Raw genomic sequence first — 15,270 nt, 5'->3', positions numbered from 1 at the left:
ACCTGTGTGGTGCAAGTCTAAAGATCCCGACCTACTATTTCTCATGGATTCTGCACATGAAGTGTTTTAGCAGCTGGCATAAATAATCGGTCAGCGTGCTCCTGTCTTCTTACCAGTCTTCTCCTGTTTACCCATTGCAAACGTTAACTGATGTCCGACCTTAAGCACCTACATTTACATTTTGGAAGTGTTTATCTCTTATTACCGATTGCTTTGGGTGACTAAACTGCTAACTTCGGTTTCAATTTAGGTGTCTAATCTGCATGATAATGTTTTGGTCCAGAGTCGTAATAAAACAATGTATTTACTGTTTTTGATTTTTTCTAGTTCTCCAGAGCTTTCCAGCTAACAGAGATAGTGTAAAATATCCTTTCTTTCTGATATTGATCACTTTGTCATTTATACTTGTACAAATGTAATAACAACAAGGCAGTTTCATGGGTGTGCCTATGCATGTAATTACATCTGCAGAACCTTCAATATTGTTGATGAAGTAGAGCAGTCACAAAGCATGCTTATCAGGCTCGGTCCTCGGAATCCTGTCTGATTTTCAGGGCTTGAGCTGAGGAAAATAAAAGTCCTTGATACAGTGAACCGAGTACACCTGATATAAGATCAGTAAGACATAAAATACATAGGAACTCGTCACACCATTTTTTTGAGCCATTTTGAGAGCTGACTTTAGCTTTATATATATTTATACTGTTAGAAATGACATCACAATTATTTTGATTTTGGTTTTGGTTTCATTTAACAAAAGGAACAAATCTGAATATGCATATGTAAAAATGTAACGTAACTGTGCAAACTAGCTTCTTGAGGCAGCACTTGAGTACTTGATTTCATCCAACCTGAGAATGCAAATGTGAAGATACTTTGGTAGCTAATGTTATATATACATCAATATATACAAATATATAAAATATCTGGTTATTTTACATGATCTTAATATTTATTCCCTCAAAGTAACAGAGATACTTTTACAGGTTTTAAAGGAGACAAAAGTAATAGGTCACTGATGCATATTCCTCCGTGAAAGATGTAGGATGCTATTTAGGTGTAGCAACGATCCACGTGCATCAGAACCTTATTGAATATTTTGAAACAATTAGATCAGATGTAAGCTGCTTCATCTCAAATCCAAAAGCAGACACTTAAAGGTAGATTTAAGTAAATGTTAAGAGGGTGCACTCAATGCCTAGCTTCAGGCGTCTAACTTAAATACCTTTCATTGGGAAATAATTTTCCCAAGGTTCCTTTTGAAGTTAGGGCAGAAAGGCATCTCGAGGAGATAATTCAAAAGATCTGATGTAGACTCTTGCTTCAGATCGCTGCCTGAAGTTATATCTTTCCCTTTATTGATTGCACAGTGAGTTTAGGTAGACTAGCATAACTTGCACTAAAATAGGTATTTAAAATTAGGTGTTTTATGACTAATCTGAAAATAGCTGTCATCAGCAGTCTGATTCTGAAAACACCTAAAAAGTATTAGGCACTTCCACATCTGTTCTGAAAGAGAGCTAGGTGCCTGAAGTTCCAGTTCTACTTACTTTCAGAAATATTCCTGACACAGTAATGACACATGACTTTCATCTAAGCCCTTTGTGAACCAAAAAACAAACAGACAAGTTTTGAAGTTTTCTAGAAGACCAGATCGAGCGGGCCTTCTCCAAGCATCTAAAACGTGCCAGCAGAATTGGGCCCTTTCAGCTGCTTCATTTTTAAAAATCATCCATTGGCTGTAGTGTTTAACCCAATTCCTTTCTATAGAAAGCAAAGTGGTTAAAGTTCCTGTCTATGAAATGGGTGGCCAAACTCAACATTCCCTTCAGCTAGAAGGTCCAACTCCACCTAGAAAAATATCTTAAATACCTAGCTGTCCTGGAACTGACACTTACTTCTTCTGTTGAAGTTTTTCTGTTTTGAAGAAAAGATAAGGAGGAATAAATGAGAGCAAAGGAAAGCATGGCTCTCTAACGTGGTGGCCAAGGCACTCATTTGAGAGAGTGGGTGGAAGTTCATCCTTGCTTCTGTTACTCTTCAACCATTTTTCATTAAACAGTTATTTTACTAAAACAAAAACTCCACATTCTCTCCCCTCCAAGACAGTAAAGTGGACAGGAACCTAATATTTCTCCGCTTTGTGGTGAGTGCTTTCACTACACCAGAACAAATTTATGCTCCCTCTTGCAGTATATCTGCTTCTTGCTTTCCATCTCCTTATACGAAGAAGGATTTTGTCACGTCCAGAAGAGATAAAGTGAATGTTTTACCTTTTGCTTGCAGCAGGCTAGTGACTGCTTCTCCTCAGGGAATGAGTAAATGATGAAGGTCACCAAACACAGGAGGTTATTCTTACCTAGAGGCAGAACTGAACATGGCAAGATAGATGAAGCAACTTGAATTATTGTGGGACTGGTTTTAGCCCTGGATAAGCTAGTGAGAATCACAAAAAAATTGCAGTAACTGATGATCTTGTATTTTGTCTTCCCCTCAATGTCCTCCAAATGAGAGAACCATATTCTATACCCAGATGATGCTTGTGGCTCTGTGGCTCGTGTCAGAGCTAATATGTAGTTGTGGCTAAGGGTCTCGGAATTTAGAAATCTGAATTGGTAATTGAAATTAAAAAAACCCTGTTATGATGCAATTTTATTCACAATGTTTATTTTCCATTTTCTTTGACAATTACAGCAGAAAACAACTTTTTGTGATTGAAAGCAACAGAGGCTACAATTTCCAGTCGTCTTTCTTTGTGCTGACTACAGAGGTGAAGAAATTTAAGTTCTTTGCTTCACATTTTTCTTCGTAGGTGCAAGTGGTGAGTTTTGCCACAGAACACAACTGGGATTCCTTAGACTTTTACGATGGTGCTGACAACAATGCTCCAAGGCTTGGAAGTTATTCAGGTAACTGAGAAGATTTTGCAATAAATGTTTCAGAAGTGTAGCTCTTCACTGTAAACACACAACTCTTTCTAGTTCTTTTTTCTGTTTGTTTCTCCCATAATTAACAACAGGTAATATTGTTTCTATTTTAGGGAACAGTCAACTTTTAGTAGGGTTTCATAAACATTTTTACAATTTGAAAAAGTTAGAAATAAAGTGAGATTCAGAGGCTTCCAAACTACAGGCATGATACTGTGGATATCATCTCTTATTAATGTCAGGATTCACCTGCTCTTATAGCAGGGTCCAGAAATACAGACCTCTAAAAGAGATGCTTCATGAAATTGTATATGACTGAAGAACGCATACTTTATCTGTGTTGCAGATAAACCAGACAGTTCTATTTGCCTTATTTTTTTTCCATTTCCCTTTAATATACTGCATTCATGTGTACAGAGTACGAACACTTAAAATTATTGTTTTGTCATTCAAAGTTTTGCATTACCAATTTGTTAGAACACAAATAAATAATCAGTTGCATTTCTAACAACAGCCCTACAGAATATATTCAGAGCTGCTTGATGTATTTGACTGGAACTTTTAAAGTCAGTCCAGTTACAAGATTTGTTCTTGCTTTTATGAATTATTTCTCCTTCTGTTGATAAAAGTGCATGTTATAAATCTGCATTAGACCTTTCTTGCCTGAATGCCGACAGTTCCCATCTCTAATATTATGGTACACTGAAAATGTGAAAAAGACTCTTACACAGACAGATAGAGACAGATAGTTCACAGCATCCAAGATGATAAAATGTGGTGGAATTGGCAACATGACTTCTCTCTCTTGCTCACTCTTGCTCTTGCTCTTTCTTTGTTATATATATATATATATATATATATATATATATATATACATGTAGTGTGAAATGCACATTTATATGTGTATTTCAGTTTCTGTGCATTTGAGTAATATTTTGTTTTCTCTTTTCAGGGACAACTATACCTCCACTTCTCAACAGCACATCAAACAATTTGTACCTAAACTTTCAGTCTGACATTAGTGTTTCAGCTGCTGGATTTCATCTTGAATATACAGGTAATGTAGAATTGTTCAATTAACTAAGAGAGCTTGCCGTTTGCAGACTGCAGGTATACCTAAATGATACGAAAGAGGAATATTAAATCCTGTTGTACATAATCACTTTACAATCATTGGTAAAATCCTCATTTAACCTCAGGGGAGCAAGATCAGGCCTGAAATCTGTATTGGAAGGACTGAGAACTTTAGTTTGTCGTGGTCTCCCCTTTAATTTATCTTTGCTCTCACAAAAGCTTTTCTCAACATACTGCTGCCAGTAATAGATGTACATATGTTCACGTGACAAACCTAACACCAACATATAGTACAATATGCTTGTATTATATTATACTATATATTTAAATAAATGTAAGACATGAAAATTAATCACTGTCAAAGAAAATGAGAATGAATAAACTGAAAATACTTTTTTCTTAACTAACTGAAAAATGCTCATGTGAAGGTAAGAACACAGCAGAACATAACAATTTGAAATGTTTTATTATTGGTGAATATCTTATCAACGGAAAAGGCTTTAATTATAAACATACTTTATTTTCTGTCTGAATGAAATTACCTTGGCTGATTGACAGGAATTCTGACAGTCTCTGATACTTTATTACAGATTTTTTTTTTCCTCCAGCTGTGCAATTCCCTGTGCTCATATTGGTTCAGATGTCTGATCTGCATAGTTATTCCATGGTTGTATCTTGTCAGTTTTACAGTATGTAAATACCATGCTCTGGTTGTCTGATTAGCCAGTCAAAGAACAAGGTCTTGCAAAATTGCTACATTCATTATAGATTGAAATTATCCTACTATTTCCTTGGAATGCAGATACTCTCAACATCTTACAACATTAGTGTGAAAAACTGTAGAAAGTTATGAAAACAGAATAGAATGAAATGGAACCCAGTGAAAGTGGTAGTAGATCTGTGTACTCATATATGTCCAAATTAATGGAAGTGTGTAATGGAGTACTGATACACAACTTTCATCTGTAAATAAAGCAAGAACCCATAGTGTATTGTTTCAAGTGTTGGTCCTCTTCAAGAGCAACAGATACATATGTATGTGTGAGTATGGATGTATACAGTGTATATGTGTGAATATTTGTGTACATATAAGTAAGATGTTTTATGTCTGTGTTTATAGAAACAAAGTATATTCTGAAAAGATGTGATTCAGGAAAGGATACTGATGTCTCAGTAGATATATAGTTAACCAGTAGCTCAGTGAACTACTTTGTTTTACAGGAATGATGATTAACTGACTCTTCTGTGCAGGTGATAGAGATATTTGATTAAAAAAAAAAAAAGATACAGAATTTGGAATGGAGTGGAGAAAATGCAAAACTGTCTAAAACTGAAAAAGGAAAGTAAGCGTTATTGGAAACAAATTTTAAGAGCAAAAATTGTTTGGCAAGTAATAGAACTGCTAACATGGAGACTAAACTAAGATCAATTCTGAATTAAGATTTTGTGTAATATGTATTATATATTTTTAAAGGTATACTATAAAATAAATATAAATTACTATTTATAAATATAATTAACAAATATAAATTACAGTTTGAGGGATTACTGAGAGACAGTCTGTGGACAGATCAGTAGACAGCAGGATTAAGTGACCCTTGTGAAATACACAATTTATAAATTATTAATAAGAAAAAAGTAAATAGAAAATATTGCCAAGAGAACTCAGAAAAGTAATATGAAGTTTAAAATAGAAATAGATATAATTAAATTCCTATAAAATTAGATTATAAAATAAACATGGAAAAATGTAAAGCATTAGCATAGGCATACCTGTTTATGTTGTTCTAGCTCACATTACAGAACTAAAACATGGTTTCAGATTATGCAGTCTGGATTCCTCCCACGCAAATCTATGTTGAAATATTGACATATTTCAAAATCACAGCAAATGCCTGCAGTTACTAATGGACAATCAGCCTATGGCACCAGACTAAAGCTTATAAAAATAATCCCCTTCAGTTTAGCTTATAGTGTGGCTGCTGAGTCCTCAGCACGAGCTGTTTCACTCCATAGATCCATGGCTACTACTTTACATTACTTACTAATGAAGACATAGCATCTGTTAGCTGTAGATTGGAGGTGAGTTTTATGAGTTCTTCTTCTAATGTAACTGAAACTGTCTGTTTCTTTCACAAAGAGTATGGAGAATTCTGCATTAGGCTGAATCATGAATTTGATAGAGGAGATTTAGCTAAGGGGAGATCCTTTTTTGACATTGCCAGAAGGAGAGCTAAGAGAAATTATACCTGGTATATCTTCTGGATTTTTAATTCTGTCTTGCAGCTTTCTGCAGTGGAGAGAGACCTTAGTCAGTATTTTAGTCAGGATTCCAGAGCTCACAACGTAAAACTACTGTATTTCTCCTGAAATTTCTGCAGAAATGCATTGACCGGAGTAGAACAGTGATTTGAACACCAGCTCTCCTGAGTTGTCAGCTCTGACTCTCAGACAACACTTACTGCTATAAAAGCTGTGATTATGCTTTTAAGAATTGTTGATAAATAAACAGTAATAACTACATTTTAATACCAATATTTCACATTTATTTTGTTTCACTTGAGCTTATACTGACAAAGGTCATCAGAGGTCAGATAAATTAAAATCTTAGTCTTTGAAATATCAGTGTATGATTCTTCAGTGAAAATTACATCAGAGTTAAATATTTATATTAAACAAATGTGAAGTGAGTTAGGCAGAACCATTTTTTGTTCAATACAGAACACATCTTCAAAGTTCATCTCACATATTCTGGGAGACTCGAATCTGAGAAGTGTGCCTCTCTTTCCAGAATGATTACTTTCTCATCTCAAAAGGGATTTTCTACAAGAAGTTTTCATTCTGTTTCATTCCCAAAATCTCTTTTCATCCTTTATTAATAGATTTTTCACACTGTCCAGACTCGTTCATCTTTTGAAGAAATCCAAATATGCTTTTTCATAAAAACAACCAAAAGGGGCTTTATTTGTTTAAGAAATATTTTAAGACCAAGTAAATGGTGCCTCGACATAAAGGAATTAAGTATTCTTATTCCACAGCTGAATGCTGGTCTTATCAATAATCTTTTTTCTAGCATATTTTCACTTGTATGTTGAATTCTTAAATTCTTGTTATATACATAACATCCAGAATATGTATTCTAATATGTATTCAGTAATCTTAAGTATGAAAATATATTGCATCAGCTGAAGTGCTGCAACAAACAGCACAACAGAAAGCTTTGTTAACTACTTAAATGATGTTTGCATGTTGTAAGCCACTATAAATCTTAAATTTGCTTCTCAATTTTCTATATGCAATGTTTTACTATTTAGGTAATTGATTATGGTGTATGAATAGTAGTAATATCCTTTTAGGTTGGTTGAGTTCCTGTCTGATCACCATCTACGTAATTTCTATAATATTCAGTATCTCTTTAAAATTAATAGAAACTATGATATACCACTACTCATTCTAAAATATAACCCTGGTAATTTATGCATTTAAACTGTGTAATTTTAACATAGACATATAAAGAGTAAAAAATTTCCTTAAAATTAAGGAAATATCTTAAAAAAAATTGAAAGATATATTACTTTAAGATGTATGTGGTCAAAGAGTGTATTATTCAAAATTTCATTTGTAGCTTTTCATATTTAGAGCTACAGGAGCTGTTAAAGAAGGGGAGTAATAGCATCGAATTGCTTCTTTATCTTTTTCATTTATATCCAGTTCTTTTTTATCAGAAGTATTTAAAAATAAGAAGGTACTGAGAAAATATTTTCAGGTAATATCTATGTTAAAGTCTCTTTTCTTTCTAATGCAATTGTTTCTCAAACTTTAAACATCTAGTGCATTATACTGAGATCGTATGATGTGGTTAAAGGAACTAGTCATGCTCTAAAAACTATTCAGTAATGAATAGAGTGCAGTTTGTAAATACATGTATGATTTCCCCAGAATTACTATTATACTGACTGTAGAGACAAAAGTTCTTCTAAGCCAACCCCCAGCTGAGAATAACCATATTATGCTTCAGTTTGTTTTAAGGCATTTGAAACATTCAAACTGTGTTTTTTTTCCAAACATTATTTGTTTAAATGAGGTGAGAGCGCAATAGGATGAATACGTGTGACATGGTTTGAGCCAAGTTACCAATTCTGAGAAAGGTGTTCTACCTCATTTCACTTTGCGTGGCCTCAGAAAAAAATGAGTATTCACATGCTCATTTTCTGCATTTCAGCTGAAGGTTCAGTAATTGGAAGCTGAAGACTAATAACTCCTTAAATACTCAAAATTGTTTGTAAGCACTTATCTGTATAAGCCAAATCCTGCTAGTACTTTTGCCTACGTTTCTGTAGAGTCAACCCCTCCGTCCTTAGGGAGGGAAGTTAAGCGTTATCTAGTGCAACTATGAAAACTATTTATGTGGCTAGATTCATTATTGTTAAAGATCTTACAAAGAAATCATCTGAAAATTCTACCCTCAACTTCAGCTACGCCTTGGTCATATTGTGGCGATAGTGCCAAAAGACTCTGAGACAAGCTGCGCTTGTCATATTGGCTTGTGGTATTCTTCATTTTGGGTTCATTCAACTCTTTTTCACCATCATAATGTTCCAGTATGTCTTTTAATGATTTTATGTGATAAGTTATCTTCTCTTTAAGGCTTCTCTTTTAATCACTCAGTAACCACATACTGTAAAATTTCATTTTTAAAAGTAGTATCATTACAAGACTAGAGATGAAATGAACTGCAAAGGTAGCTGTGACTATGCAATCTGTTTCCACTGTTATTCTTAATTTACACTTGAACACTTGAAAGTTGTCCTCCTGAAAAGCCAGTGGCACCAAAAATTTCATTCACTACTGTATAAATACTATTTATTGTGTGCTTTTAAATAAATGAGATCCAAAGAATATTTATTGGCTATATACATAATGTCTCAAGTTCATATATGTATGCAACATGACAGAAATAACTTTCCTATATTATAACATGAGTGCAATAAAAATTGGGCTTATACTGCATGCAAATTTAGTATACTTTATCTCTATATTTTACCATAAAGTTTTTTTGGTAGGGGGAGTAATTTTCTCTCCAGAATGTATAATTAATTGTAAATAATCAAAATTCTACTAGGTTTCGGGACAGATGTTCTTATATGTTTGTAGTGTTCTTATTTGAAATTTGTGCAAAGAAATCCAAGCACAAGTATACAAAATAGCATTATAATTTATAAGTTCAAACAATAACTTAAAGCAGAAAACTGTCATGATTAAAGGAATTAAAACAGGGCTGTTAAGTTCAATCTTTTTTCCCCTAGCAGATGCTGTTAATCTATTTTGAGAAGAACAAATAGAGCTTAAATTTAAACTTTTTTATATCAAAATACACTTTTATAATGAAGGAATCTTATGTTGTAATACAAAAATGGAGACAATCAAGGCTTTCCTTCGTATGGTTTGGATCACCTTCTGGATCTCTCATAAGTAAAAAGTGCATCTTAGCCCATCAGTTATTCTGGAAATAAGTTCTTTGTTGTTCTTTTTGTTTGTAATTTGAGAGGAAAAAAAAATGAGTGATAAAAATCATTTGCTAAATAGAAATATATTGAAAAATATTGTCTTTTATTATCCTTGCATCATTTTGTTTGGAAAGGAATATTGCTCCTTTGAAATGCTCTTTTTTTCAGCACTTTCCTCCCCAAGTTCACAGAAAAGGAGTTAATCTGTCTTTCTCTGTGACAATAGTATTTTGTACATATTGATCCTGCAGTGATGCTGCATTAACCATGTACATGCTGATTATTTTTTTACTTTGATTTTTGGAGCATCTATGTATAGAGAAATTTGATTATGTTTTGTTTTATTTTTCTATGTCTCTAGTAATTGTCACTACTTATTTTAAAACTATTTATCTTATTTTCTTTAATAAGAAGCGTTCAACTATTCACTGCAGTGATTCAGTGTTAACTCCCACATTTTCTGGCTGTAAAAGGGAAAATGACAAAGACTAGACAATAATATTTCTTTTCTTAAGGCTGCTGGACTATTGAATGTCATGAAAAACATATTGCTGCTAAATTATAGAAGCCCCTTAATATCTAAAGATTTTTTTTAATATTCACCAAGTTAACAGTGACCAAAGGTAATGAGCAGAACTGCCCTGTTTGAAGATCTGTATCAGTTATTTCTGATTCCTATTATCAGATATCCACAATAAAAATACCATATTTTTTCCTCTAATTACTGTTCTCAGCAGAGAAGATAAGGATTACAAAAGCATTCAGGGAGTTTCTTCAATGTCGAGTTGAATTACATTTTATAGCAGAAGTTATTTTATCATTGTCCTGAGGTTCTCTTCTATGAATCCACAAAAGACTGTAGAATCCAGTGATCTCATTCCAAATATATTATTTATTAATATAGTTTTATGTAACATTTGGTGTGCCCAAAATATTTTTAAGGACAGGAACTATTAACCACAGTCTAATATTAAATTTGCAAATGCCAGACATTCAAATAAGATTTTTGTTTTTTACAGTATAATATGATTGTAAAAACAGGCTAGTGAAAATTACTAGTAATCTATAAAATATGACTTATAGAACATATTAATATGTATGCTTTATAAATCCTTAAGAATTTGTTAGCTTTCAGCTTTCATATATTATAAAAATACATCCTTGTAAAAGATTCTTTAAATAGTAAGTTTTATTTAGTGAGATTATTGTATTAAGTGAACAATTATATTAGCAAGTTTTCAAATAATATTGAGTTGATAATATGGTGATGTAGTTCCATTACTGAATCCCACATTTCCCTACTACCCTATGTATGTATGTGTTTAATTGCTTATTAGTTCTGACCTCACAAATAATTAGGGTGCAATTCTTACAGCATGCAAATAGAGTAAGAGAACTGCTAATACTTAGTGTTACACATGTTCTTATCTTCCTGCATATTCCTGGGTAGATGCAGTGAAGAGTTTTTTCATCTCTCCTGATGAGTGTGAAAAAACATACAGTCTCTTGCCAAAGTAATTTCTATCATGATCAGGAATTAGAAATATCTATATTGTAACTCTGTACATACTGTATTAAAAATAGCAGATTAGATGAAAATTAAACGTAAATTTTCCAGAAATACTATAGTCTGTTGTGTATAAAGGAATGGAAAAGCAGAGGTAGACCTGTGAAGGACTGCATGCAGGTGGGCAGCTATGAGTACTTTGCAGTCGTTTTCCTGTGTTTCGTGTTTGGTGGGGTTTTGGCCAATAATATCTGTCTGTAACTCCCTGGGAAGGGAATGTGCAAGAGCTCCCAGTTTGGAGTGAGACTAAAGTTGGAACTAAATGGGTCTGAGCCTGGAGACAAGAAATTTAGGCAAGACTTTGAATTGAGACTGCAGATTGCTGGGAAGTGTTCACTCCTCCTCTGTTTGTTTCTTTCCCCTTTCTTTGCTCAGCAAAGAAAGTTTTCTTCCCTATACATTTCCAAAATAATATACCACTGCATGTCCTCAGTCAAACTGCTGGTACCCAGGAGCTTCCTAAAATATATCAATAGAATGTGCCCATATACAACATGCACAGAAGTAATGTGAATCCAAAAACAGATTGTATATTCCTTAGAATGTCTAAACTTCTCAACTTTTCACAGCTATAGGTCTGGACTCTTGTCCTGAACCACAGACCCCAAGCAATGGGATCAAAACTGGAGACAGATACATGGTTGGAGATGTGGTGTCTTTCCAGTGTGATCAGGGTTATTCTCTCCAGGTGAGCCAAGTTTCCAATTTTAAATGGTGCCTTTTAGTTCTTTAAGATGTTTATATTTGAGTCTGTCAATATGAAACAGACAGCAGGAACTTCAGGAGTTGTAAACACACAATCAGTTTGCAGGACTGATAACTTTTTCTACCAAACTTAAAATTCACAACCATCCAAATATTCCTCAAAGTATATGGCTCTGTGCTTCTTCCATGTTAGTGATTATAGGTTACTATACATTACTGATGACATCTTTGGTATTCATAAGATGAGCTTTGAAGTGCTGGCAAATTAAGTTAAACAAGTCACTTGATGAACAAGATCAATAATACTCTATAGGCTGGAGGAAAAAGAAAATAAGTGGAAGAGGGTAATAAGAGCAAAAAGGGAAGGGAAATCTTTGGATTTTTTTCAGGAAATCAGATAGTGACAGTTATTTTCTTTCAGATATTTCTTGTTTGTATTTTTATCCAAAAAGGCTTTCAAATATGAATGGTTTTGAACAAGCATATTAGCTTTTCTGTTGAATTAGCAAAAGGTAGGACCAGAGACAATGCAATGACCATGCATTGTCATTAATTTGCCTATTTGAGTTTCCTAGCATATACAACCAGTAGGAAGCAGTCTGCTTACGGGAAAGAGATGGATATATTTTCAACAATATCTATAGTTACACTGAGGAACCAAATCCAAAACTGTTCACTGCTTCTTGAGATACTCTCCGAAAGGGTGAAGATTCCAAGAGATAGATTATTCTTTTGTATAAATTTTTTCATGTGTGACTCTAAAGTCAGTAGTCTTCATCTTGCTCTGTTAAAGCAAAAAAAGAGAAAACAATCAAATTAACTATGCATAGTGTTCCTATTCTAGCAAATGAAATACATCTTAAAGGGAGAAATGTTTTATTTTTGTTATATAACAATGCTAACAGAGTCATTGATAATTTTTAGGGATAAATTTAGAGTAAAATAGCACAGGGAATTTCTCTGCCTTTCTTCAGTAATATCAATCTGGCTTGTAAACATACATTGATGGGCTTCAGACTGACACACTGACACAGAGTTTAAGAACACTGATCATTTCAAGCAGCAATTTTACCTAATTCTGGGAAGACCTAGATCTTGGACCAATAAGTACTGCATCATTCAGTTTTTTGGACAGGTTAAAAAGCTATAGTCAACATTCTGTACTAGGAACGAAATAAACTTGTCTGCTTCCAGATCTCAGCCATTGTTTGGATTTGGGACCTATATCCCAGTTTCCCCTTCAATACAGAGTTCCTAACCATGCTTTCAGTATTCCAGCATTTCAAGAACAACTGGAATATTCTGTAATCGAAGCTCTGACAATGACTAGTGAAGTTTAATTCTTGTGCTTGAAATAAAGGAAATATAAGGAGCCCTGGAACATAGGTCACGTAAACACACATGAAAATTCTCTTCTCTCCATTTTGTTTTACTGGCATATTCAGTATGACTTGGCACTTCAGTTTTTCTACTAGCACTGAGCAGATAGGTCTACTCACATCTAAAGAGGAAACATGTTAATTTTTCTTGTAGGAGAGAAAAATAATGGGTTGCAGATTGATTAATAAACTATTCACAATTGCACTGTAAGCCTTTACAGATACTTGGTTCCTGCAAATACTGCAGGAATTGATAAGGAGATTGAACTTTAAAACTAACTGTTCTCTTTATATGAAGGTTGAACAAACAGGCTAAGACCTAGAAATTTTTTTTTCTACTAAGATATAGAGGTATATAAGGTATATAATACAAGGTATATTAAAGTGTGTATTGCATAGTTTTTGAGATATGTGAAGTACAGTTTTCTCCTGAGGTTTTTTATTTTTATTTGCGGTCCCTGGAAGACAGTAATGATTATATGAAGTTGCTGAACAAGGTAGTGGTGGATCTTGAAATTAATCTGTTATAGACTACCTTGAAATATCAGAGAATATTGAGGCTATCTATGAACTTAAACTGTTGCAAATTGTAAAGAGGTTTGCTAAACAACTCAACTTTTGGCTACTGAAAGGAACTGTTTGGAGGGTAGGGGTGAGGTAAGGACTGCATTTAGAATCAATATTATGCAGGGAAGATATAAACCCCGTAATGTTTAATATATATAGTTCATGTATTTTTCATGTTCCACAGTTGATGCAAATCAATAATATGTAATCATTGCTCAGTTAGACCTTTAGTTTCTAACTTTCCTGTAGGATTAACTCATCAAATTATTAAAGCTAGAATCACAGAATTCAAATGGATACTGTGAGAAGCAATAATAGAGGGTATGAACACAATTCCCTATAGGGCTAACAGTCACATAGGTAAGATTGCACAGTCTTCTTGGTTGCATTGAAGGGTATGATAAAAATCACAGACGTACAATAAAGATGTTATTTTTTTTTAATATTTTGATTCTATTTTGGGTTATCACTAAATATTTTCTGTTGAGCTGCTAATCATGCAGCACATGCTTCATATTTTTATTATATATATTGATAAATATTGTGTCATTTTAGGGACATTCACACATCACCTGTATGCCTGGACCAGTAAGAAGATGGAATTACCCAATTCCAATATGTTTAGGTATGTTCATCATACATAAATTTACTTAAATATGTTGGAATGAGCAAGCCAGAGAACTCAAAAATAAGAGGTATATGTAGGAGAAGGAATAGGGAAATTTGAAAGGACTTAATTAGAAGTGAAAATGGTCAGATTAAGCTGAAGATTTTCAGAGTATACTGCACACTCTTATTTTGGCAAAGCTTTTCTGAAATGTCCAATCAGAAGAATAAATGAAATAGATTTCATTCTGAATCTCCTATACCAGTGATGAGATCTCCAGAGAACCCTACAAACATAGTTAATTTATTTATGAATCATTTCCACAGCAGAGTGGTAAGTGCTATAGAAGATGCTAAAATAGAAGTAGCATTGCATTCTCAGCTCTGATGATTTCAGTATAAGGCATGTCTACCTATTTAACAAGATATTTTATTTTTCGAATTAAACTGTATACATAACCATATTAATATTAATGGAGGAAGCCCTGGAAGTCTGTCATAAGCCCAACTTAAACATCTGAAATACATTAAAATATATTCTTTTTATGTGAAGAGTAAAAGTGAGGGATGTAAAACTCTATCTGCATCCTCTTTGATTGAATAGAAATGTTTTTTTGGGGGGGTTCCCTAAAAATAAAAGTTATTCTGTATTTGTAATCTTGAATGTATAGAAAATAGGAAGCTACAGATCCCATTAGAGACTTTATACTTTGCTTTTCTTTAAGACGGGTCATGTATCCCCATGACCTACCATACATAATCCTGCTCTTAATTTGTTGAGGCGTTAAAAACCTCCTGTGAGGTACTGAGCTCCCCTTGCCTTGCCTTGTGTTGCCTTCCTTCAAATAATGATTTTTAATTGTATTTCAAAGGATGTAGGAACTGTTAATTGGAAAAAAAATTGAGTTAGTTTAAAAAATGTTATTTATCCTAATTAA

The 15,270-nt window shown here is 33.5% G+C and overlaps 1 protein-coding gene across 2 annotated transcripts in view; it reads left to right on the top strand.

Annotated features, from left to right (window-relative positions):
• CSMD3 (CUB and Sushi multiple domains 3) overlaps window positions 1-15,270 on the top strand; it is a 711,519-nt gene that overhangs the window by 577,367 nt on the left and 118,882 nt on the right. For both annotated transcript variants that reach the window (XM_068933141.1, XM_068933140.1), the window contains 4 exons: window positions 2,813-2,909; window positions 3,880-3,984; window positions 11,645-11,763; window positions 14,282-14,351. In XM_068933141.1, the coding sequence (XP_068789242.1) occupies window positions 2,813-2,909; window positions 3,880-3,984; window positions 11,645-11,763; window positions 14,282-14,351 (391 nt within the window). The remainder of the gene's footprint in view (window positions 1-2,812; window positions 2,910-3,879; window positions 3,985-11,644; window positions 11,764-14,281; window positions 14,352-15,270) is intronic.

The sequence above is a fragment of the Struthio camelus genome, chromosome 2 (genome assembly GCF_040807025.1).
Source record: "Struthio camelus isolate bStrCam1 chromosome 2, bStrCam1.hap1, whole genome shotgun sequence".
NCBI classification, from domain to species: Eukaryota; Metazoa; Chordata; class Aves; order Struthioniformes; family Struthionidae; genus Struthio; species Struthio camelus.
Note: the sequence above shows the minus strand (reverse complement) of the source record. Positions and strands in the feature narration are given on the sequence as shown.